This window comes from Chelonoidis abingdonii, chromosome 9 (assembly GCF_003597395.2).
Source record: "Chelonoidis abingdonii isolate Lonesome George chromosome 9, CheloAbing_2.0, whole genome shotgun sequence".
In the NCBI taxonomy this organism is placed as follows: Eukaryota; Metazoa; Chordata; order Testudines; family Testudinidae; genus Chelonoidis; species Chelonoidis abingdonii.
Genome location: NC_133777.1, coordinates 34,655,273 through 34,680,576, shown reverse-complemented (window position 1 = coordinate 34,680,576; position 25,304 = coordinate 34,655,273). Strand labels below are relative to the sequence as shown.

Here is a 25,304-nt window from a genome sequence, read left to right as displayed (position 1 = left end):
GTTCTGATCCTGCATGATAAAATCAAGTTCTCTGTGTGGGAGGAGGGAGGGGAAAAGTTTGTTGTCCACATTGTGCCTATTTAGAACAATAATATTAGAGTTTCATTAATTGTGATCTATGTGGCATGAAATAAATGGTGTAGGAAATTCAAATGTGGTGTTCCGTGATTGTTGTGAACAGTTCTAATTCTAGCTCGATCTCACATGCCTCTCCAGCTTTGCTCTCCGAACTACCTGCTACCTTATGAGCTTCAGAGTTGTGGATCTTCATGGAATCCCATGTAGCTTGGAAGTGATTTTATCTGAGAAGCCTTTTCAAGTCAACTGCTCTGGGGCTGAGAGTTCTTTAAGACTCTTGACCATAGCACTCCTATGGCTGTTTGGGAAATTAACCAGCTGTGTAAAGACATACTCCTTCCCCTCTCCTCCCCCTGGAGTTCAGAGCTCCAATCTCATTTGCAAATGGAAATCAGTTTGGTTTCCTGACCTTAATGGATTTTGTCCATATTACAAAACCCACTTTGCAGTTTGGTATGACTGACGACCTTTGCGCCAGATAGGCCTGGGACTGGGATAATAGGGGTGAGACAGGTCAGAATCGGAGGATGCAGATAAAGCACAGGGATGCAGGATTTGATTATTGGGTGGTGGTAGAGGTGGTTGTAGGTGAGGGGTGAGGTGCTTTAGCGAGCCTCAGGACTAGAATAGCAGGTATATTGCAGAGCAGGATTCCGTGGTGTTGTGGGAGGAAGGGGACAGATTGTATTATCCCATTGTGTCCATTCCAAACAGGTTAGTCTATTTCATTTTCATCTAGGTTATGTCCTTGGCATTGGTGGCTATGTAGGGGGATGGTCCTACATATAGAATTACACCTTGTCTTGTCTTGTCTTTTCCCTTTCCTATCCTCTTGTCCCTGTCTGCAAGAGGATAAGCGATTTGGAGAAAGCCTCATTCATTTTTCATTCTCAACCAGCAGTGCAGTCGTTGACTGTGTTGGCAATTGCCTTTGATATATATTTACAGGGACAGTGACCTGCAGAAGAGGTAAATCGGGGACATGAAGCTAGTGCTTGGGATGGAAACTTACCACGGCCTGCTCATACGTGTGCACGTGCTCTCTGTCCCTCCATAGGTATTGCACGAGGCTCGAATGCTTTTCAGGCTGGGCAGGTTTGCCTCACTCCTTTGCCCTGCTTTGTAACTGGTCACTTTTTATGGATTTTAAAGCCAGAAGGATCCATTATGATCATCTAGCATGACCTGCATACCACAGGCCATGGAATTCCACCCAGTGAGTCCTGTCTCTAGCCCAACAACTTGTGGTTGAACTGCATTTGTTAGGAGGGAATCCAGGCTGGGTTTCAAGTTTCCAAACAATGGAGAATCCACCGTCACCGAGGGTAAGTTGTCCCAGTGGTTAATTCTTCTCTGTTTGCTGTCTTACGCTTCCAGTCATTGGCTCTTATTATGTCTTTGGCTGCTAAATGAAAGAGCCCTCTTATTGTCGGTATTTTCAGTGCAGTGTGTTATTACAATGACTTAGCTGGGTGCCTTGTGAGGTGGTATCCAGTTTCCGGAGTAATACAAAAAAGGGATGCACTTCTGTGCTCCATTCCCAGTCTCCTGTCTCTCCCCACCTCTTCAATACACAGTCCATTTTCAGGGCATCTCTGTTTACTTGCAGGAGTGACAGCCTGACCCTGTCTAGACTAGGCAAATAAGCTTCTCTCTAGGGTTGGCCATAACAAACTAATGCGGCTTTAATGTGTCAGACCCTGTCTACATTAGGTGCTAAGTGGTGTTTGGAAACATGTTAATTAAAATGAGATACCTAGCATGTTTTAAGATGCCACCTGCTTTGTTAATCTGGACTGCTAAGTAGTTGAAATGGGGGGACCTAATGGACATTCTAGGATATGTTGTGTGTTGTCTTCTACTGTATCCCTACTTGTGGAGCTTAGCTTTTACGTGGAGAGGAGAAGAGCCCCATAGTTTGCTATACCCTGAAGAGGGAGATGCTCAGTTCCTTGTCTTCACCTTGAAGGCCCTTAAGCTGACACCATCCTGCTCTGCTGCTCCATTTACTCATTGTGCCATTGACCATGCCTTTGCTCTGCCAGCTCTCCCAGCTTTCACTGCCTATCCATCAGCCTGTCCCATAAGTGTTACCACCCTTCCGGCCCAAGCTTCTGTGGTACCACCTTATTCCCCGTAAGTTTTAAGACTCCTCCTTAAAACTCACCTGTGCTGAGAGGACTCCAAGGCAATAGCAGCTGAGAGTGGCTAGTTAGGCAGCCATCCAGGCTGACATGCTCATTGTGCTGAGGTACTGTTGTATTGCTAGTTCCGTTCGCCCCAGCTCCCCAGTTTTGTCTGGTCCCCTTGTTGGGTTCAGTTGTTACCTAGGCTGGAAACTTTTTGAGGCCGAGGTTGCCTCTTTTTTAAATATTTGTACTGTACCTAGCGCTGTGGGGTGCTGCTGCCTGACTGTGGCCTTTCAGTGCTTCCATTGTACAATTAATAACAGGCTCATACACACACCTGCAAGAAAGTCCTGTTCAAAACATGGGGTGGGGGATACCCAGTGGTTAATTGTTTCGTGATGGCTAGGATTAGATCAGCTGCTATCATCAAAGGGGAACAGACCTCTACAGAATGTCACTACCGAAGGGGAAAGAGTTGCAAGCAAAGCAGCTGTGCCACTATTTCTCCCAAATCATTAGGCAGCTTGTACACAGGAACGGCCCAGACTGCTAGATTATACAGTGGGTGGGCTATGAGGAGAGCTTGCACAACGATGGCTTAAGGAACTAGCATGATTGCAAGCAACCCCCCCACCCCCAACACACACACACACACACACACACAGCATCCTGAACAAGTTACCTTTAGGCCAAGTCCTGCCCTTGAATGCACATCTGATTCCCTAAGTGGGAGCCCTGGGAACGGTGCAGATTGGGGGTCTGCCCATCCACTGGGAGGACGGGGGACTCACTCGGGGATGGTTAGAGAGGCAGGAGTTAAGGGTTTGCTTTTGCCCAGACTGGAGTGGGGTGGAACAAGGGTGGGGCCTTGGGAGGGGGGCAGGAAGAAGCAGAATGAGGGCATAGCCTTGAGGAAAGGGGTGGAGTGGGGGTGGAGCACCCCTGGGGAAAAGTAGAAGTCGGCACCTATGAAAATTCAGATTACAACTGAATTAAAAGATATAACGCTTTTAATTTTTAATAGTCCTACTCGTGACATGCTCTTTGCATTTTTCTCAACTTGGGCAATGAAAATAGACTAGCTGTTGTCTGCCAAATGGTGCAGAGGGCACATGCTGCTGTTCTGCAGAGAGCTGGTGGGTCACAGTTGCTAGCTTGGTCCTTGTTTTCAGCTGTTAAAATGCATGGGGGGGTGGGAGAAGCTGGTTAATCAGACTCACTGTAGTTTCTAGTATCAGAGGGGTAGCCGTGTTAGTCTGGATCTGTAAAAGCAGCAGAGAATCCTGTGGCACCTTAGAGACTAACAGACGTTTTGGAGCGTGAGCTTTCGTGGGTGAATACCCACTTCGTCAGACGCAGGTAGTTTCTAGCTTATTCTTAGTCAAGTTCACGTTTTCCTGTTGCTGCAGTAGCATCAGGTTGCAATGTTACAGTCGCTGCAAGGGAAGGCTTTAAAAAGAAGAAACGTCATTTTTATTGACAGTAGATTTTTACAGTTTCTGTATCTTTAAGCTGTAACTTTCTGAGTGCCCCTTTAACTTGTATCTCTGTATATTTTATCTCTCACATGACGGTTTGCTCTTTTCACTGGGGTGGAAGGCTTTGTGGTTTTGGTGAGTGTGTGTGAGCAGACATTTCAGCGCTCTTGTAAAAGGGCCACAGCCATCCTCGCTAGATCAACAGGCAGCTCTTACTGCCTACATCCAAGGATTGAGTGTGGATGCTTCTAAGTCCTGCCAAAAGTCAGAAGTGGAGTAAATTTGCAGGTCTCTGTAGAGAACAGAAGCTTGCAAGGGAAACCACAGGGAATCATTAGTCACTTTCAGTCAGGAGGGATCTGGAGCTGAGGTTTTAAACATTTGGGTATTGGATGCAAGCTGGATGGGATTTTGACATCTTCTGTTCATTAAAATCTGGCTTTGCCTTTATTCTGTCTTGTCTAATCTAACTCTGTTCTGTTATGATATTTGAGGGGTCAGTTGCCATAGTGTATAGGCACCATAATTAAAGGGCAAAAGGAAACTCGAAGTGAGGAGCTTGTACTCTGCTCGTCAGGCTGCTGCTAGTGTGTGCATGTGCATAATGGAGAGAGGTGCCCTTCTAGGGGCACCAAGAGTTAACCAGACCTGGCTAACTCCGCAGTGAAGAAGTACCCTGAGAGACCCGAATAGTGACAGCTCTCTTTGAGCTGCTTACTGTGGGAGAACCAATGCAAGAGGTGCTTTGCATTTTGCCCTGTTGTCTGTTGGGTGTAGGCTTCCTCTGAATTATTCTGCTCAGGTAGTCCATAGCCTAGGGAGTCCCATGAGATCTCTCTGCTTCCAGTTCTCAACTGCATCATCCTGGATCTTGAAAGTTGCAACACCTCTGAACATAATTCTTGTGATGGCTCGTGGATGGGGAAGTGGGCTCTGGGAGAGCCCTGCCCTGGGTCAGTCACAGCTTGGGACATTGAATTGGGCCTGGGAATAAATGGGGAGCCAGCAGAGAGCATGGAGGCCTAGTTTGATGTGCCTGTGAATTTCTACCCTGCCCAGGAAGTGAGCTGCTGCATGAACTGCAGTATTTTGTGGCTGCCTTCAGAAGAGTCAGCTAGAGTGAGTTCCAGTGGTCCAAGCTGGAGATGAAGTAGGCATGGGGGGGAAGAATAACTCAGTGGTTTGAGCATTGGCCTGCTAAACAGAGGGTTGTGAGTTCAATCCTTGAGGGGGCAATTTGGAGATTTAGTTGGGGATTGGTCCTGCTTTGAGCAGGAGGTTGGACTAGATGACCTTCTGAGGTCCCTTCCAACCCTGATATTCTAGGTAACCAAGTAGCCAGATCCTTATTCCATAGGGGCTGCATGTGACCTGCTGGAGAATCCAGAAGGCATATCTTGCCTATATGTCATAACAGTAATAAGAAATTGTATGTATGCATATGTGTACACACACATGATCTCATCTAGCATGCTTATAACAGAGATGCTTGGGTGCTCAAAAATGATGTAAAGCCACCCATGGCTATAAGGACTTTCTGCTCTGCTGCTTTCTTATCCCAAATTGTCAGTGTGGATGAGGAAGCTTCTGCTTTTAAGGTGCTTTGTCCTCTTGCCCAGGGAGCTTATTTCTTAGCTTGCAGAAGGCTGTAGTAAAGCACTGTTAGTATTTATGATGTGTGTGTATTGTATCAAATGTGATGTGATGTGGTGCCACCCTGATGATGAGGTAGGTATGTTAGCATGTCTTCCCTCCTGAGCCACTGTTAGGGCCTGCTAGCAAACTCCTCTCTTACTGTAATGTGCTAATCCTGACTGAAGGCAATGCCAAGCTCAGGGTCCAGAGGGAATGTAATAAATGCGGATACTTCAAGATCCAGGCTTAAGTGCATGAGCAGCCACTTTAACAAATTGATACACATCAGCAGACGGGCCAGCGCTGTTCCCAAGGCAATAACTAACCCTCTCAATTCGTAGCAACGTTGCTGAGCATGGAAATCAGGAGCCCACTGGTCTCTTGGCTCCTTGGGGATACAAGCTTCCTCACTCAAATGCCAGCACTTCCTAGCTTGATGGGAGCATTTCTGATGTGAAAGGGGCTTATTTTTACTCTGGTTGCATTGGGTTTCTGGAGTTGAAATCATCCCTGTCCAGAGACCACTGGAGATCTGTTCTGGGGACATACATGGCACATGGTGTTGTGTGCACTAGGGTGAATCACCTTGTTGAAGATATTTCTTTGGCAGGTGTGTTTGTTGGCCTGTTGGGATTTTTGACCATTTACTCATCCTCCATTTTTTAATTCTTGCAGATGTCTTTGGTGTGTTGGAATACTGAACCTGGGAACAGCATTACAGCTTCAATGCCATTGGTTTCATATCTAAAGCAGCCCCTTTTTCGAAGATACCTGGCTGTCTCAGTAGGCAGTATGGGTGTGGGGAGTGCATGTGTTGTAGGGAGAGGAAGGCTTGGCTGTACTCAGACAGGTAGGGCTGTACTGCGTCACAGGCATGCCCTTCTTCCCTTCCATTTAGATGGGAATATTCACACTGATAAACTGATTTACTCCTATGGGCACTACAGCATTGTTGCTCAGTCAACCATTCTTGGTGAGTTCCTATCAGCCTGCTCCGTATCTCCTGCACTGGTTCTTTTCCCTTGCTTTTTTTATCCCGAAGAAGTTGGTGGTGGAGTCAGCCACTTGCCACTGGCTACATGGTAATTGTGCTGACACTGTTTGATATGAAGTAGTGGGGTAAATAAAGAATTGGGGCCCCAGCAGGAAAGACTTACTGTGGGGTAGATGAGGCAGAACACAGACATTTGTGCAGAATGTAGGTCTCTATTCTTCCAGTACATTCTGGTCTCCTCTAGTCTGAAATATGTATTTTGTGTGATCCAAAGGATGCAGTGGTGGTGACAGGGAGAAGGGAGTGTCTCTGACAAGTAGAAGCAAGGCTCTGTGCCTGCACAAGTGGAGGAAATAATGCCCTTTCTGGACTAAAGGAAGGGAAAGGTGGGCAGATGGGGCTGTCCATGTTCTTGTTTAAATTAGAAGTATGTGTCTGTGGGTGATCCAGAGAAGGCATTCAGAAGAGCTGCAAGCTAGGGCTGATGTCGTTGAGAAGAGGGTGCCTGCCACTAACATGGGAGCTGTGAGTTTCAGTCCTGCTGGAGCAGCATGCCATAGCAATTTGGGAGGAGCTTTGTGGCTTCTGGGATGCACAGGAGGCAATGAGACTGCGGGGATGCCAGAAGCAAGCGGCAAGCTCACTGTAGTGCAGTGATGGTCCTGGAGATGTCCTAATGCAATGTGCTCTGGTGGTGTTGAGAAAAAAAAAAGCCAGTGCAATTCTGGTCTGGACTCCAGGCATGTGGAGGCCTCACTTTATGGCCCAGGGAAGTGGTAGTCCTACATATGGCTCTGGTGAGATTGCACCTGGCAACCACCAATTGCAAGGAATTCAGAAAAGAACAAAATCGTTAAGGGCTGGAGGGACTGATTTGTGGGGAAAGATCAAAGAACTATATGAATATATCATGGCTAAAGGAAAGTAAGAGGTATGCTCACTAGAACCATAGCAAGGTTGTAAAATCTAAGGGAGAGGAATTGTTTAGGGGTGTAATTTGATCTTATGAGAATCAGTGGGAGGAAATTAAGCAGCGGTAAATTGAAGAGAAATACTGGGAAACTCCATGGAATAATTTCCCTGAAGTACTCTTGGAAGCACTAGTACTTGAGTCATTTGAAATTGGATGGGACAAGCACTTAATGTACTGTAGCAAATAGCCCTGCAGTGGTCAGGGGATGAAGAGAGGAGACCTATTCTTTGATATGTATGGTTCTTAGAAATGTATTGCTACATCAGTCAATCTGTGAGCGATCTCCTGTGACCAGCAGTTAATGATGTTTATTGACTAGTTCATACTATAGCTTTTTAATATTCCACAGTGTCAATTTGTAGAGTTAGAAACTGTCTGCTCTGTTTAGTTCAGCTGGCATTGCAGTAGATTCCCTCTGGGAATTAGTTTGGCTGGTGGAATATCCCTATTGCCGACCTTGGCTCAAGCCTGATCAATCAAAGGCAAATAGATTGTTCAAAGTTCTGCTTCTTCCCCGCTACAGGGATAAAAGGGCCGAAAGCTGAGAAAATGGGGTAGGAAGATAAAACTGGAAAGTGAGCCAGTCTTGAGAGACTAGTAAACAAAGAACACTTAAACTCCCTCCCCTCCCCCCCCATGGTGAGTTTCAGGCACACAGAACTGTGTCCCTACCACCAAGACGCTAATAAGAAACCTGGGGTGGTGCTGTTCTGCAGAACCATCTCTTATGAAGATAAGAGCCTCTCAGATCTGCTCATATCACAATCCCAGCTCTACCAAACTTCTCCAGCTAATCCTCCCACCATTCCATATAGCTACACCTAACACAGTGAGTGCAGCTGGAGGACATGCACATAACTCCCCGTGGTGCTTACCAGCTCCAGGTGGTAGAGTGAAGATGGTGTTGGCGGGTACCTTAACTCTTTTTAGTTCCTGTTTTTCAGAGGTTTGGGTTCTGCTGAACTTGACACCCTGGAAGGGCACTGTATGCCACTGGGCAGAAGACCTCCTTCATAACACAGTCTAGAGAACCTCATCCTCTAACTTCTGCATCAATCTGGTAACTTCTCTCTGAGCTAGAGCATGAGCTAACAATGACCCTTTAAACAGAAGTATTTCAAGGTGTTTGAGGTTTTTCATTACCGTTCAAACTAGTACACAGGCTCCCTGCTTTACCATTTTTATTTCCAGGCTGAAACTTACAAATTCTGCACCCTTTTTCGTTTCCCCTCTAGGTCTGGAGAAGGGCTGATGTTTAGGTGAGAGAACAACTTGGCAAGAAATAAAAAGGCAGAGAGATGGTGACCAGCCAGCTTTAGAGAATGAGAGATCAATAATGAAAAGAGAATAAAAATATCAAAGCCCTATGCTTGAAGAGCCGATATGTCCTTCACCACTTTGGGCTGGAAACTAGGCACTGCCACAGCCTTCACCATACGCTTCCCTTAGGTTCCTAAGAGGTCCTCCTTTCCCCCCCAAACAGAAGGCTGTAAATCCCTACACCTGTCAGGGAGAGGGACAGAGCAACCTAGTCCACCCTTCCTTCAGGGAATCCCTTTAGGGAACCTTTAAAAGAAGAATGGTGAATTTTTGAGGGATATGGTAGTATAATTGATAGAATTTCTAAGGTGCCAGTCACTGTGGTTTCTAAATACTATAGTCCTAATGTAACTGTATGCCGGTTGGAGGGTCAGCATCTCACTTCTCCAGCATATACCTTTCCAACTTGAAACTGGTGATACAAATGTCAGCCTAACCCAGGGTTTCTCAAACAGGGGTCGCCGCTTGTGTAAGGAAAGCCCCTGGCAGGCTGGGCTGGTGTGTTTACTTGCCCCATCCACAGGTCCGGCCGATCGCGGATCCCACTGACTGCGGATTGCTGTTCTGGGCCAATGGGAGATGCTCGAAGCGGCGTGGGCTGAGGGACTTACTGGCCACAGCTTTTAGCAGCTCCCATTGTCCCGGAGCAGCGATCCACAGCCAGTGAGAGCCACGATTGGCCAGACCTGCGGACGGGGCAGGTAAACACACCGGCCTGGCCCGCTAGGGACTTTCCCTACTCTAGTGGCGGCCCCTGCTTAAGAAACTCTGGCCTAACCCTTTGGTTCTGAGCTGAACCTCAAAAAGGTGCAAGTGGTCAATAAAGAATTGTGGTGATGAAATCCTATGGATTATGTACAAGGACTGGAAACTGATGGGGAAATGATAGAAGCCATCTGCTGCAGACCATCAGGACAGGAGTGAAGGGGGATGGGTGAAGTGAGGATGAAAAATTCCTCGGCGGTACTCGAAACAATACTTGCACAGGAAACAATACTTGCAGGCAACATCAGCTACCCAGATACCTGTAGCATGTGGTTCCTAAATTATGCAGAAATCAACTTCCTGATCCCCAGAAGGAAGAGAACCTAACCAGAAGAGCCATCTTGGATGTACATTTGATTGACAGGGAGGAAGAGGAACTGATAGGAGACCTGAGAATAGCAGAGAAGCCTATCAAAAATTAAGATTGGCACACGTAATTCTTTATTAATCCAGCCAGTTTATTTCTATTGTTTTCTGTTACTCTCTAGATGCTTAGCTTTCTTTCTCAATGCTGACTCTGTTGTTTTTCTGGGGACTGTAGATAGTCTGTAGAATAGTAATGGCCAGGATCACTTTCCTTTCCTTTGTTAACTTCTTTTTACCACATTGACTCCTCCTTCAGTGCAGAACATCCTCCATTTGCCATAATTTCTCTGAAACCATTGTTCGTAGTTCAGTAAGCAGCGAACTATTTTCTCTGACAGACAATGCTAGTGTACAACTGGGTTATGTAGTTTGGGAGAAGTCTCTGTTGCTTTACTCGTGTAAAGTAATGAGCAGGATTTAGCTCATGGGTTCAGTTTTTTCCCTTCCCTTCATCTGGTCAGTGCTGCTTTACAAAGTCTTCATTACTTCCTAATTGTGCAAACTTCTTTTCTTGTAAAGGAGCTTAGTGTCTCAAAGATTGGAGAGCTATAAATTTCATCTTCCCCTCTATTTTTAAAGGGACCAACTTTCCTCCTTCTCTAGTTACCAAAGCCTTTCTCATTTCCTCTGCCCCTCTCCCCCACCCCCCATTTAACCACTTTGGCTGCTACTAACTCATTTGGCTTTTGTGCTGACCTTCCCTCTCCCTTGCAAGGCTGAACTAGCTGCGTATGCATTGTTTGAGGGGAAGGAAGAAGGGACCCACCTGCTTTGGACTGTGATCATCTGCAGAGTAACTTGATAACAACTGTACAAAGTTGCAGACCAGAAGAGCCCTTTCAAGTGGAGATGAAATAACTTTATGGTGAGAGCTTTCTGGCAAGGGAGAGCAGCAGCTCATTCCCAGTGATCTCTGGGATTGAGAAGGAAAGTAGAGTCTCCTTTTACCACACTGGCAAGGACTAAACGCTGATGGATTGCTTTGGGCATCCATGCTGATTGGATCCAGACAGTTACTCATAGTTGCTGTTCAGTACAGTGAATGGTGACTCCCCTCTTGTTCTCCTTTTCTTTCTGTTTTATATCAAATGATGCCTTTGCACCCTCACTGAATGCTTCTTCATGGAAATGAATTTTGAGCTGATCTCAGCCATAAATATTCATTTGTATCAAAGGGAACACGTCATACTGGACTCTTCGTACCATGGAGGAGCAGGTCAGGAAATGAGCCTTCTTATGCAGGTATTTTGGGAAGTGCAGGGGAGGCGTGTGGTTGGTGGCGCAGTGCTGATACCTCCACAGAACACAAAGGCAGAGGGTAGCATTCAGAAAGGAGAGTTCAGTGTTTTAAAGATATTGCTGTGATAGTCTTCTTACTCATCTTCAGGATGTCTGGATTTGTTTCATGTGTAGGAAAGTGGCTCAAATTACTAGGTAATTGTGTGGCTCTGAAGTCTTCCCTGCACAGTTCAGTGCTCTTTCTGTTAGAATGTGCCATTGTAACTATAACTTGGACCATGCTACAGCAGGATTTACTGCTGGTTGCTGCTGAAATTATAGGGTACTAATTTTACTACATGGATTCTGTTCCAGCGACTTGTCAATGATACACTAGGCAAATTAGTAAATTAATGTGGCTGTTGTAATACCACGTACCAGCTCTGAAATTCATACATAGTACAATATAACTGATAATTAAAGTGGAAATGCCTGGTGGAACTGAAATTATAGTGCATCCAGTACTCTATACTTTTTATTATAACTCTTAATATTTAGCACTTGCATAGTGCTTTCCATCATCAAAAAAACCCACGCATGCTTTTTAACTTCTGCTTTCATTTTCTTCTTTTGGAGTGACTTTCAGTGTTAATGAGTGAAAGTTTGGATAACACTGGTTATAGGAGTGCAAAGTGCAGGCGTGCCTTTTGCAAGCTTCCATCCTAGCTCTGCCAACGCATACGTGCCCTGGCTATTTCAGTGCTGATCTTCCACTGAGCTGTGCCAAATAAGGCATCTTATTACTAACGGCCAGCAGGTAAGCATTTTCCTTGGTGTTGTACTCATGGAACTATGTATATCACTGATTTGGCAGTGGATTTGCGTTTATGTGGTTCTCACAGAAGAGATGTCTTTTTGAGTAATTGTCAGCTAAACTGAGTTGCCTGAAGTTACGCTGTAAGGTACATGGACTGCATTTTGCTCTTATGCTGGTGTGTAAATTCACAGTAACTGCATTGAGTTCACTGCATTGCTTCAACTTTACACTGCTGTGTGATCACAAATTGACACAACAGCCTGTATGTTTGTGCTAAATGTGCTTGTACTTCCATGGAATCATAGACTATCAGGGTTAGAAGGTACCTCAGGAGGTCGTCTAGTCCAACTCCCTGCTCAAAGCAGGACCAATCCCCAACTAAATCATCGCAGCCAGAGCTTTGTCAAGCCTGACCTTAATAACCTCTAAGGAAGGAGATTCCACCACCTCCCTAGGTAACCCATTCCAGTGTTTCATCACCCTCCTAGTGAAAAAGTTTTCCTAATATCCAGCCTAAACCTCCCCCATTGCAACTTGAGACCATTACGCCTTGTTCTGTCACCTGGTACCACTGAGTACAGTCTAGATCCATCCTCTTTGGAACCCCCTTTTGGGTAGTTGAAAGCAGCTATCAAATCCTCCTTCATTCTTCTCTTCTGCAGACTAAATAATCTGAGTTCCCTCAGCCTCTCCTCATAAGTCATGTGCTCCAGCCCCCTAATCATTTTTGTTGCCCTCCACTGGACTCTTGAATTTTTCCACATCCTTCTTGTAGTGTGGGGCCCAAAACTGGACACAGTACTCCATATGAGGCCTCACCAATGCCGAATAGAGGGGAATGATCACATCCCTCGATCTGCTGGCAATGCCCCTACTTATACAGCCCCAAATGCCTTTCGCCTTCTTGGCAACAAGGGCACACTGTTTCATAGGTCTCTAAAAGCCAGCAGCAGCCACTCCAGGGTTGTAGGTAGGCTGAAGTCATCACTTCTTTCTTTTCATACCAGGCAATACGTTTGTGCTTTTCCAAAGAGGATGAGACTTGAGGGAATCTTTTACACACCAAAATGCAGGATATTCAGTGATCTATTTAAATATGTGGATTCTGACAGAGGGGATGTTGGCATATACAGTAGAGATCAGCTTGCATTTTAAGGCTCATAAAAGGTGTTCTAGGTTGTAATGAATAAATCTGTTTGACTGTTAACTATAATACCTAATGATGCAGGAAATTTTTTTTTACATTTGAAATAAATTCAATATTTCTGCACTCTTCTCCAAACTGTCAGAAGCCTTGTCACCTGGATTTTATCAAAGAAATGTTGAATGGCTTGTATGTTCTGTGTTTCACAGTCTTCTGTTCTACTTTTACTTAATTTTTTCCCTGTTGGACTTGCTTCTTTAAGCAAATGCTGAACTGTGCCCTGCAGACCTGGTTCACCTGTTGTAGAAGCATTAGGTTAGGACTGTGACATCTGGTCAGGGATTCTGCATACAGAGCCTGAAAGAAGGAAATATACAAATGGCTTCTTGCTTTCCTCATTGAGTTTCATGTGCATAAGAACTGCAAAGAGGAGGCAGTCACTTGATACAGCAATGGGGTTTCCTCTGCTGGGATGTGGTAAAGGAAGAAACCTCAATGTACTGCCTCATCCGCATAGCTCACTGCAGTGTGTTTCGGAGATGGCTCGGGCTGCAGTGCTTGGAGCTCAGGGAAGGTGCCTCCTCCAGCCTGACTTAACATTAAGAAAGGGAGCACTTTGTACCACTGCTGTCAGCTCTGGCCACCCAAGCTGTCACAAAACATTTTGTCAAAAGCTGCCTGCACTGCGTAGAGGTGATAAGGATTAGAGAGGCCACATGTTTGCCTGCGGTGCTTCTGTTTATGTTTAGGATGGAAAAAGATGCCAGCAGCACACCATGATGTTTTGTTAGCATTCCAGAAACCTGGGTTAAAAATACCAACAATGCCACTGGTACGATGAGCCAGCCCTGCTCTGCTCAGAAATGGGCTTATTTATTAAAAAGCCTGCTGTGATTTTTTAGTGAGCTCTGTCCTGGAGGCAGGTGGCTATACATCCAAGTTTATATTTTAAACAAGTCTAAATTTTATACGAATGTAATTAAATATTTTTAAAAGTCCAATTAAAACAATGTTAAATCATTGATTCTCTGCCCCATTCTTGTCTCAAATATCCTCCGGGCATCCATCTTCTGCACCAGGCAGAGAGGTCTGTGTCGGACTCCTCTCTCTGACCCCCCACAGTGTAGCCACATCCTCTAGAAGGTGTTTCTGTGTCTTTCCCAGGGACTGAACATGCTGCTTCCACAATGGTCCTAAATTCTGCCTACATAGGGATTGTGAGAAATCACACCTAAGTTGTCCCAAGTGACAGCAGAGAGCACAAGTTGCAGCAACCCGGAAGGCCAGTTTAATCAGTTCATCTGGCCCTTATGTATAGTAGTTCTACATGTGTATATATAGTTCCTTCATGCCTAAAGATTCCAGAGTGCTCTACTTAATGACTATATAGACACAATATTTTAAATTAATCCCCCCTACCCCCAAAATAAAATAAAAAAAAAATCTCTGCACTTAACACAGAAAGACAGCCCAGTCTGGAGTGAAACATAGCAACTATTTCACATCACACAGCAATACTATTCAAGTTTTAAACAGGAAATTCATGAGAATTGGTTTAAACTGTTGGGGGAACACAGGGAAATTAGAATTTGGATAGGATGCCAAGAGAACACCACAACTCATATAAGAAATGAAGTGGGGATAAAATATTAAAAAAAAGTCATAAGTACCTGTGGTCAATTAAGTATTCGCAAGAGCACAGCACCCCCTACCACCATAGTAGGTCATTGCCTCAGTGCTGACTTAGAGAGGAGTGCTGTGTTGCCTTCCTCTTGGGCGCTATAGTTACTCCTAGGGGAATTCTGCGTCCCTACAGATTTCTTTGCTGCCCCACAGAAAAATGACTTTCTGACAGGGAAGCAACAAGAGCAGTCACGCAACTTTCCCTGACAGTATGTTTTGGGTGCCCAGGGCAGCTGGCAGAGAGGTAAATCACTGTGGGGCAGGGGACAGGATTGAGGGAGACCTGGCTGGTGGTTCCTATCCTGTGCCGGGCTCAGCTGCTAGTCCTGGCTGGGCTGTGGAGGATGAGACTTCCTCTTCCCCTGCATGGCATCTAGGGCCAGGTCTGAACCACCCCAAGATTTCTCCCCAGGCTGCAGGAAGCTCTTCAAAATCCCCCCATCCCCCACTTCCTGCACCCATCACTCCTCAGCTGCAGGAAGAGGGATCACTGTATGTGGAGCTGCTCCCCCATCCATCCAACCCCCATGCATCCAGACCTTCCTGTGATCTATTGGTACTGAACTTGCATCAGATAATGCCAAATTATTCCCCTTTTAACAACAACAAAATTAAGCTACTAGGCAAGTAGGTGTTGCGAGGAGGGGAAGGGAATGTGTGTACAGATAAATACATGCTTGTGTGAGGAAGGGAAGGGGTCCAGCTTTTCATCTCTCCCATTCAGGGCCAGCTCTAGCCATTTCGCCGCCCCAAGCATGGTGGCACGCCACAGGGGGCGCTCTGCTGCTCGCCAGTCCCGCGGCTCCAGTGGACCTCCCGCAGGCGTGCCTGCGGATGTTCCACCAGAGCCGCGGGACTAGTGGACCCTCCGCAGGCATGCCTGCGGGAGGTCCACCGGAGCCACCTGCCGCCCTCCTGGCAACCGGCAGAGCGCCCCCCGTGGCATGCCACCTCAAGCACCTGCTTGCTACGCTGGTGCCTGGAGCCAGCCCTGCTCCCATTCAACCTAGATACAAGGCCACTAGCAGAGCTCCTAAGGAGGCTGTGTTGTCTGTCTGTAGCATATGTTTTACTGCACCTTTTGGTGCAAATCCTGGGTGATCCTAGATGACCAGTGTCAGCCTGAGGAGGACTGAATAGCTGTGACGCGCTGTAGGCAAAATGGAGGAGATGATGAGGGGAATCAGCTGGAAGCACTGGCAAAGGTGATTTCCAGCACAATGAGGGAGCGGCGGTGTCATTTATTATTAATGGTTACTTGTATTACTGTGTTGCTTAGGAGCCCTAGTCTTGTGCCAGGACCCCATTTTGCTAGATGCTGTACACACATGGAACACACAAAGTGGCTGCTCCAAAGAGATTTTAACAGGTTTGTAACTTTTAGGAGTTTTATTACATCCTGGACTGCTTCTGAATGATGTGGTGGCAGTCATGGCCAGGAGTGTCCCATTCTGTCTAATGTGGAGAGACCTTCCCGCAGGGATGAGACCCTTGCTACCATTATCCATTTCTCAGATTGTAAACTGCTCAGAGCAGGGCCTGTCTTGCACAATTGGGTGCTGATAATGGCCTCTGGATGCTACTGGAAATAATTACCCATTCCATGCCTTTGCCACCTCGAGAAGGGATCGCTAAATGGGCTCTGTATTAAGCTACAGCTTGAGCCAATCTGAAAATGCTGCTTGGTTATTAAGTGGTACACATGCAAAGATCACATTACGCTGATACACTGTAGTCTGCGCTGGATGTAAATAGATTGCTGGTGGAGTTTTTATTGTAACCTCAAAAGCCCTAAGTTGTCGTGGACCTGCTTACCTAAGAGACCACCTCTTTCTCTGAGATGCTGCTTCACGTGAGATCAATAGAGGTGCTTGAGCTATCAGCCCCCTAGTTGGAATAAGAGGAGGCTGTTGGCAGGGTCGTTTCAGGTTGGTGTACTCTGTTTTGGAAGTGAACTCACTGCCCTCTGGGTAGCACAGAGCTTGAATTTGATAATCTTGCGTGTATATTGTAAAGCTTAGGTTTTCTTTTGGGCATTTGGGGAGTGGGCTGGTTGAGGAATGTAGCACGGCCTGTTGTGGGGTGATTGTTACATCAAGCCACTGTTTTTTGCATACAGTATGGGCAGTTCATCAAGCATTTTGTGGATTTTAATTTATATAATGTGCCTACAGCCAAGAATAGGTGCAAACATTTCGAATTGGTGAAAAAGAAAGAAGTCTTCTTACCAATATAATCACTGCATATGTGTAAAGTCATTAGAAATGGAAGTAAGAGCAGCTCCTTTTAGAACTATATATGTTTCCTAGCCATTTGTTCACTTGCTGTGTTCTGTTCCCTTCTGTAGCACTGAAACTATTAATCCACATTTGTCAACAGATACAAACTCCAACTTTCAAATTGGCAGGACAAGCAGGGAGCACCTTTCCTGGCTGATTCTAGAATGGGAAAATGACATGGTTCAAAACTCAGACTTGAACTTTCTTTAAGAATCAAAAAAGTTTATAACTAATTTTTTAAAAGGATATTTATTTTTGAGCATCACACCTTGAATTGCAGTGTAGACATACCCAAAGGCCATGGATTTTCTGTAGCTTTCCTTCTGTGGTCATCTCTTCTGCTTTCTCGTGTTTTCTTTCCTGTCTTCCAGCTCTGTTGTAATTTGCTTCTCTCCTGTTCCTCCATCTCCTCTTTCTTTGCCCTAGCCTCACATGCTTGTCCTATGGCTCTGGTCTCCATACTATGCATTCTACCATTCTCTTCTACTCCCTGGCACCTATAACTTTCCCAAGGGCGCAACCTGGGTCGTCTTAATGAGGGGGCCCAGGTTAACTGACAAGTAGTAAAGGTTATGTTCCGAGAGGTGTGTGTGTGTGGAGGGGGGGGAGCACGGGGGGATGGTTCTTCCTCTTTGCTTTGCAGTGTGGCACATGTCTGTCCTTGCTGAGCTCCCATCCCTTCTTCTGGAGTGGGCTGGGAGTTGAAGAGATATCGGAGGCAGTGTGAGGAGATAGTGGCCTAGGGTTCTGGGAAGTGGGGAGATGGGTCTGAGGGAGTCTATCTGGTGGGAGGGAAGGGGAGAGGTCTTGGTCAGTCCTAGTGTTGAAGGCTGCAGAGAAAAGGGGTCCAAACCCCAAGAGTCTGGAGACTGTCAACCATTCACTAATGTTGCTGGCCTTCCATTTCACTAGACTTTTTACTGTCCCAAGAGAGGAGACTATTAATGGCCCAACCAGAGGGCTGGAGTCATAGAAAGGAACTGCCAGACATGGGACTAAATGGTGATTGGCCAAGCAAAGGGGAAACTGAGGCAGGTTTGCCCTAACAGCCCATTCAACCCTAAGGGGGAGCCAGTAACTGAAAGATGCTCCAGACATATGATTAGAACAGATGAAAATACTATTGTAAATGGGCTGCTACTGCAAACAGACATTTAGCAAAGATCCCAGTTGCAATGGAAAGGCCAAATGCTAGAACATTGTACTGAAAATGGTCGTTCTCCCAGAGTTTATAAGCAAAGCAAATGATATTGCATTTGTGGCAAATGTAAAATATCAAACAGTTGTTTTTAATGATTCTCCCGTTCTTTTTAAAATTGTAGAGGGACAACCAGTTTTACTATTGGAAGCAAAGACAAATGATACTTCATGGGGCTCGGATATGAAGTATGAATGAATATGGCATAAATTCCTGGATAGATACATAGTGTGGATGTGTTCAGAATGCGTCTGGAAGACTTTTTCAATGCTTATTGTTGGAAAGATGTGAAAAGGGATCCCTGGGGTATTAGAATTCTGCAGTGGGGAAAGCACACAAAGGCAGCAGAGAGGGTGAAAGAGAAAACCTGGGGAGAGGCTGGAAGAAGCAGCCAAGAAGTGGGGAAGATGTGAAAGTCCCAGAGCAGGGGTCCACATTTGGAAGGACAGTTTCTGGGCTATTGGGTGGAATGAAAAAAATTGGTTCACATAAATTACCAAATGTATAATCTTACACTGCATACACATGACTCTGCATTGTTGCCCTTTCTTACACTTTTAGAGCTCAGGACACTGAGCAGTACATTCATATGTCTGCTACCTCCCAGGGCTGCATGGAGTTACTTCATCCCTGATTTTCTTCCAGAGGTGCCTAGTATAAGGAGCTAGAATGACATTTCATCTGTTCGTCAGAGAGAGTGAAGAGCTATTGAAGCTAAAGGATAATGTTGGCACTGAAAAAAATGCATATAAATTGGCCCTGGACAAATTTAGGCTGGAAATTAGAAGGTTTCTAGGGAGTGAGATTCTGGAACAGCACGGAATTTTGGGGGCAAACAATATAATTTGTTTTGCAAGAGTTTGACAGATTCATGAGGGGCATTGTATGATAGGGTTGTCAATGGTACAGGAGATGGATTTGGCAGCCCTGGGGGGTCCCTTCCAACTCATGTCTTATGTCCCTAAAATCTTATCCTTCAGGGCATCAGCAAGTCACCTGTAGTGGTCAGGAAGGGATCTTTTAACCCCAGTGTCTTTGGGTTTTGGGGTGTGGGGGGTTTTTTTTTGGCTCCTTCCTCTCAAGCATCAGGGATGGCCATGGCTGGCAATGGGCTATTTGATAGGGTAGTCCCATACCTTGCAGGCTGAGAGTGAGAATCTTCTCTCTCTGATATATGGCTGGCTGGTTCTTGTTCACATGCTCAGAGTCTAACTGATCATCATCTGTGGGGTTGGGAAGAGATTTCCCCCCAGATTGACAGAGACCTTAGGGGTTTTCACCTTCCTTTGTAGTGTGTGGATGCAGATCACGTGCCAGGATTATCAGGGTATATCTCACTTAGTCATTTCCCTGCCGTGGTGGCAGCATTGGGCATTGATGCACCTATCTCCCTCCTATTCTCTACTTATGGCACATAACAGTCTAGTCTCCTGTTTTGGTCTAGTTGGGCTCTTTTGGTCTAGTTTTGACAGTTGTGTTTAGTGTGTGGGAGCTGGATGGTGTTGGTGACCTGTGAGAGACCGAAGGTCAACCTGGATGATCTGGCGGTCCCTTCTAGCCTTGAACTCTGTGAGACTGACTAGCTAGTCATCTTTCTCTTTCTATATGCCCTACATTTTTGTCTGGTGAGGACAGAAAAAGGGAGCAGGTTTCTAGAACCTCCCTAGAAGGGGATGCTCATTTAAACTACTAGAGAGGAGTAGGGTGTTTGATTTTGGACCAGAGGGGAATTAAAGCATTGCAAACCCTAAGCTTTCTGGAATCATGAGTCAGGCCCCAAATAATCATGAGATTTTAAAATAAGAAACATTGGTTTCCTTTCATTTGCTCTCTGATGTTAGAACCTTTAGGATTCCTATTTTCAAGTGGTGTTCTGCAACCACGAGGGTTAGAAATGTATTTTCTGTATAAATGAAAGCTGAGAGTCTTGATTCCAGGAGCTGGGACTTTAAGAAAAAAGCTCCCAAGTAGTGTGAGTTTCATAAGAATGCAAGAATGGCCATACTGGGTCAGACCAAAGATCCATCCAGCCCAGTATCCTGTCTACCGACAGTGGCCAATGCTAGGTGTCCCAGAGGGAGTGAACCTAATACATAATGATCAAGTGATCTCTCTCCTGCCATCCATCTCCACCCTGTGACAAACAGAGGCTAGGGACACCTTCCCCGCCCATCCTGGCTAATAGCCATTGATGGACCTATCTTCCAAGAATTTATGGAGTTCTCTTTTAAACCCTGTTATAGTCCTAGCCTTCATGATATCCCAGCATTCATGATAAAATCTGGGTGGTTAGCAGCATTGGATTTACCTTATGCAGTATTGCCAGTTCCAACAGCTCAAAAATGAGTCAGACCCCCCAAATCATGAGATTTTATTTTTTGATTATACATTTTTGGCCTGTCTGGATTTTTTACCTCCCCCTCTCTCCGATATGTGGCAGTTAGTGGCTTCAGCTCTCTCAAATGCATAAAGTAAGGTGCAGGAGCTCCCCTCAACCCCTACATCAATTCTGCCCTCCCAGCCTTTCCTCTGCTCCCCCTGCAGTTCCTGGGTCCTTCACCCTCTCTTTCAGGCCTAGGGGGTCTGCAGCAGGGATCTCTGCTTTCAGGCTTGGAGGGGCAGCTCCAGGGGTTTGCCACCCCCTCTACCCCTTCCCAGGCAGGTGCTGCAGGGAAGGGGACAGGAGGAGAGCAGAGGAGCCTTCCTGCTCCTCCCAAGAAGTGCAGGATAGGGGGCGGGGGCGCAAAGTGGAGTTGTCCTGAACTGCTGGGCTCTTCTGTGAGATTGGTGTTGGCTCCTCGTTGGTGGGTGTGGGGCGGAGAGCTTTGCCTGTCTCCTGCAGAAGCTCTGATTGGTTGCCTGTCCCCAGGAGGCGGGGCAGTGAGGGAGGCAGCCAATCACTGGGGATTTTCCCCCAGGAAGGTTGAAATTTCGGAGACGGGGAGGGTCTTTCACATTGGCCAGATTCTCCAGCCACAGTTGAAATCCCTGATGCCAGGGAGGATTGTGGGAGTTGGCAGCCCTGTCTGGGGGCTGTGCCCCCCCCCCCCCACCTCACTGTGCTGCACCATCCCTTGTTGAGGGGAATGCTGGGGCTTGGGTCAGTCTGAGCATCAGAGCGGCTATACTAGGTCAGACCAATGGTCCATCCATCCCAGTACCCTGTCTGCTGACAGTGGCCAGTGCCAGGTGCTTCAGAGTGAGTCAACAGAACAGGCAATCACTGAGTGATCCATCCCGTCGTCTACTCCTGGCTTCTGGTAAACAGAGGTTTGGGATACCCAGAGCATCAACTGGATGGGTTTGCTGGAGAGCAGTGCAAGGCAATTCTCTCCCCGCCTTCCCTCTTTTGTACACTTTTGGGCTCCATTGGCTATGCCCCCCAACCCAGGCTGGTCTGGGGAGAGGGTGTGATTAGTTTGAAACCCTCATAGGGTAGTAGACTGTGCGCCCAGTGGGTTGGCACAGGCATTTTTTCCTGCTGTGATTTCAACCCAGATCATTGAAACATCCCGAGTTGACCCCATCCCTGCTTTAGGCAGCGTATTATGTAGGGGGTGCCCCTCTGCCTCACACACAGACACTTAGAGAGATACTCGGGGGAGCATTTCTCCTCGCAGCCATGATGATGAAGAGTGCAGACAGTTGAGCAAGGCTCCCCTGAGAGGCCTGTGTTGCACATCTGCCCTCCCATCAGCTAGCGTGGAGGAGAATGAGGATGAGAGGGGTCTCAAAATATCAAATTAACCTCATCTTGATATTCTTCTCTCTCTCTTCTCTCTCCTGAGCCTGCCTGGGAATGTGTGTGTTGTTTTAAACCCATCCCCTCCCCCTTTGCCCTTTACATAGTTCAATAGAAGATAATTTCTTCTGCACCAGGTAACAGTTCTCATAATCCTCTAAAGGTCTGCCTGCTTCTTGCAAGCTGCATCTGCCTAGAAAGAGGAAGCATATGACAGCTTTCATGTTCAGTGCAGAGAAAATAGTTGTCCCCTTCCGTGTCTGTCTCTTTTATTTTTTGGTTCCCCTTTAAGCTGCTCCCTCCCAATTCCCCCCCCCCTTCTGTTTCTCCTAGACTTTATTTATTTGAAGTATTACATTTCATTGAGGGTGGTAATCTGGCAGTTGATAAGAGGGGCAGACAGAGTGCTCCTTCTGTGTGTGTGTGAGAGAGAGATAACAAATGCTCTGTCTCAGTCCCTCTCTCAGCAAGTGAATTGACTTGAAAAAAAATTCCTGCACCATCCAGGCAGAGGTGGAGCTGGTTTTTGGCAGGTGTGTGTGGGAGAATAGATTCCTCAGCTGTAATCCTGAGAAGTGAATAGATTCCTGAGCCTGCCCTCTGAGCTCATTCAGTATTAATGGGAGCGAGAAGGTACCGGGAAGGCTTTTCTACCTGCTGCGAGGCATGTCACTGGGAGCCAGAGAGAAAGGGACAGAGATTCATTCAGAGACTGCAGAGGAGCTGGAGCTGCTGTCGCCGCCGCCACAACAGACGTTCCCAAAGCTGCTTGGCTGAAAGGAGCCAGCAGGTGCTTTATGCACATCGGATTCATTTGGGTTGATTATTTATTTGCCTCCTGCTCTCTTCTCCCCTTAATTCCCCTCCCCCATTCGTGCTGTAATAATGTTCAGGCATCTCAGCCAGCGCAGCGGATGGTGGATCAGGCAGGGGGTTGTACTGGTGATTTCTGCTTTGTGCACAGGTTTGCTTAGGGGAAGCAGGTTCTATCATTTATTTTATTTTTGCTAGAATAATCTCACTCCCCAGAGTCAAGGTGCAGGAAACAGAGATGTTAAAATACAGGCAAGCCCGAACACCGAGAGGACAGTTGCTTTTAAAGAATTGCAAGTAAGCTGATTGTTGTGTAGGAGTGTGACAGGGATGGTATAGCTGTTCTCAGGCAGGTCTTAGGTTATCTCACCTCCAGTGCCTGTACTGTGTTTGGGGAGCAGCTATCAGCTTCTCCTTTGGTGGTAAACTGCTGTTTTCGATGTTTGATCCAAATAGAGGAGTGAATGAGAGTCTTGTGAAAAGGAAGAAGAGAACAGAAGGATTAATCGGGAAGTAGAAAAATGCATAGCAGGGTTTCAATGCTGGATGCCCGTCCTTTATTCAAGTGGGTTCTGTTTGCAACGGGTAGCTGTGGGCAGAGAAACAGCAATTAATGTTTTATTTTTAATATGGCATCCACAGTCGAGGGATCAAAAGAATGTGAAGGCAGTTGGCTGATTTGCCAGGAGTCCAATGTTGTTTTCTTGATGATCCTAAGCACATTATTTGCTTTTTTATATTCTGACAAATATTCTTTCTCCTGGCTACATTTTCACAGACTTAATGTGTTGTTGCTAACTGTGGCTGAAGTGAGTTTTCCCCAGGTCTCACTGTTGTCCTCTCCCCACCTCCAAGCTAGCATCAGGCTTACAAACTCTGAATAGCTATAAGAAAAATAAGAAGGGATCCCATTTCCACATACTTGGTTGAGTTTATTTCAGTGCCCAGACATGATGTGATGGACCTTTTGGAAATGCCTGTAGACACACTGGTTCTTTGGAGTGTGTGTATTATCATCTACCACTAAGTCTCCCCACTTCTCTTGTTCAAGAAAAAATGAAACTGAGATCTTGGATGCCTCCTACATACCTCGTGGGCATCCTTAGAGGCCAAATCCCTCTATTTCCGATGGGGCAGCATGTGTCTGGTGAGCTGCTGCTCACAGCAAGAGCAGTGAGATATATGCTGTCATTACCGAGGGATTCTTTCCAGAGGGGATTATTTTTTTTCTTTCCTTAATTCAGTTCGGTGGCAGCTGCAGTAAAACTCAGCAGCTCTCCCTCTGCCAGTATTTGCTTTTTGGATAAATACACGCTGGATTTTATTTCTTCTTTTTAAATGTGGAAAATATCAGCATGCAGCATGGACCTCTCTAAACTGCTCCTTTGTCCTCTCTTTTTTTCTCCGACTCTCTTAGTGCTCCCTCCTTGTCCCTCCCCCAAAGGTGAAATGCACGGGGTAGTGAACACACACTGGCTCTAGCATGTGTGACTGTGTGTTCAGATTAGGGCACACAGATGTATGCGTGCTAATGCTCGGACACCGCTGGTGCCATGTCTTCATTCGGGAAGCTTACGGAGTACTTCAGCCTGAGGAAGTCGAGGAATGAGTTCCGCTCAGACCGTCAGAGTGGCCGTCGAAGCGGCAGCTACTGCCGTAGTGTCACCGAATGCAGGTACCGGGAGAAAAAAAGTCCACCACTCCCTCCCGATGCATCTGCCTGTGTTTGTGTGGGCAGTTGTGTGGCCAGGGAAGGCTTTCATCTGTTTTCTCATCAGGGCTTGGGGGTGAGGGAGAAACCTTTGTAAATGGTGTATATGTGTCTGTGTTGTTTCATGGGATATCTGAGCACAATTGACTATTCCATCATCTGGGATGCCTGTGAAAGGTATGGCGCACTGGTGTCTGCTTCCCTGCTGAAAGTGTATTGTAGATGTAGGCACAACTTGGACATTCAGTCTTCCTGATCCTTTACTGCATGCGCACTTACAGGGGTCTTTTTTCTTGTTCTTTCCTTGTATATTAAACTGCTTCACCTATTCTCCCTACTACACAACATTAAAGCTACGGGTGCCAAATGGCCCTTTTTCTGGGACTCTAAGCATTGGGAGGATATTACACAAAGGACGACGAGCTGTTGAACAGTCTAAGTTCAAAGAGGGTATGTGTGTGGGAGCTACCTTAATGGAGTCTCTTGTTTCCAGACATACAGTAGTTGGTGAGAATGGAAAGAAAACAAATCCAATGCCATTAACCTCATGGAATATTCTCTGATAAGCCTCAGGGATTGCCAGTGTGTAGGGTATAACAGTCATTGTACACTTGTATGCTTATCTTTGGGGAGAGAATCCAGCCTTGGGGGGTGCTTTGGATCATGCTTAAAGATGCTAAAGCATTCCAGATGTGTAAGAGTTCTCTTTTATTTTGTGGCTTGCAGGGGTGCTGGAACAGTTTGTATAGTACAGGTGCTGAGAGCTATTGGAAAAAAAACTGCAAGCCCTGTATATGATGGAAACCACTTCAAGCTAGGGGATGCTGCCCCACCCCCAGCACCCCTTGTTCCAGCATGTATGGTGGCATGTGAATTTGATTCTTATTGTTGGGAAAATGCTTTGTGTAGCTTATTTTTCCATTCACATATGAGCAATTGGCAGGCGAGTTCTAACAGGGTC

The 25,304-nt window shown here is 46.2% G+C and overlaps 1 protein-coding gene across 7 annotated transcripts in view; it reads left to right on the top strand.

Annotated features, from left to right (window-relative positions):
• LOC116836020 (ankyrin repeat and fibronectin type-III domain-containing protein 1-like) overlaps nt 1-25,304 on the top strand; it is a 493,838-nt gene that overhangs the window by 25,301 nt on the left and 443,233 nt on the right. For 5 of the 7 annotated variants that reach the window (XM_075069366.1, XM_032799360.2, XM_032799359.2 and 2 more), the window contains exon 1: nt 23,970-24,307. The exons of 1 other annotated variant lie outside the window; for it this stretch is intronic. In XM_075069366.1, the coding sequence (XP_074925467.1) occupies nt 24,186-24,307 (122 nt within the window). In that variant the 5' untranslated portion in view covers nt 23,970-24,185. Of the gene's footprint in view, nt 1-23,969; nt 24,308-25,304 lie in introns of those variants that run through there. One more of the 7 variants, XM_032799357.2, reaches the window with a different exon arrangement.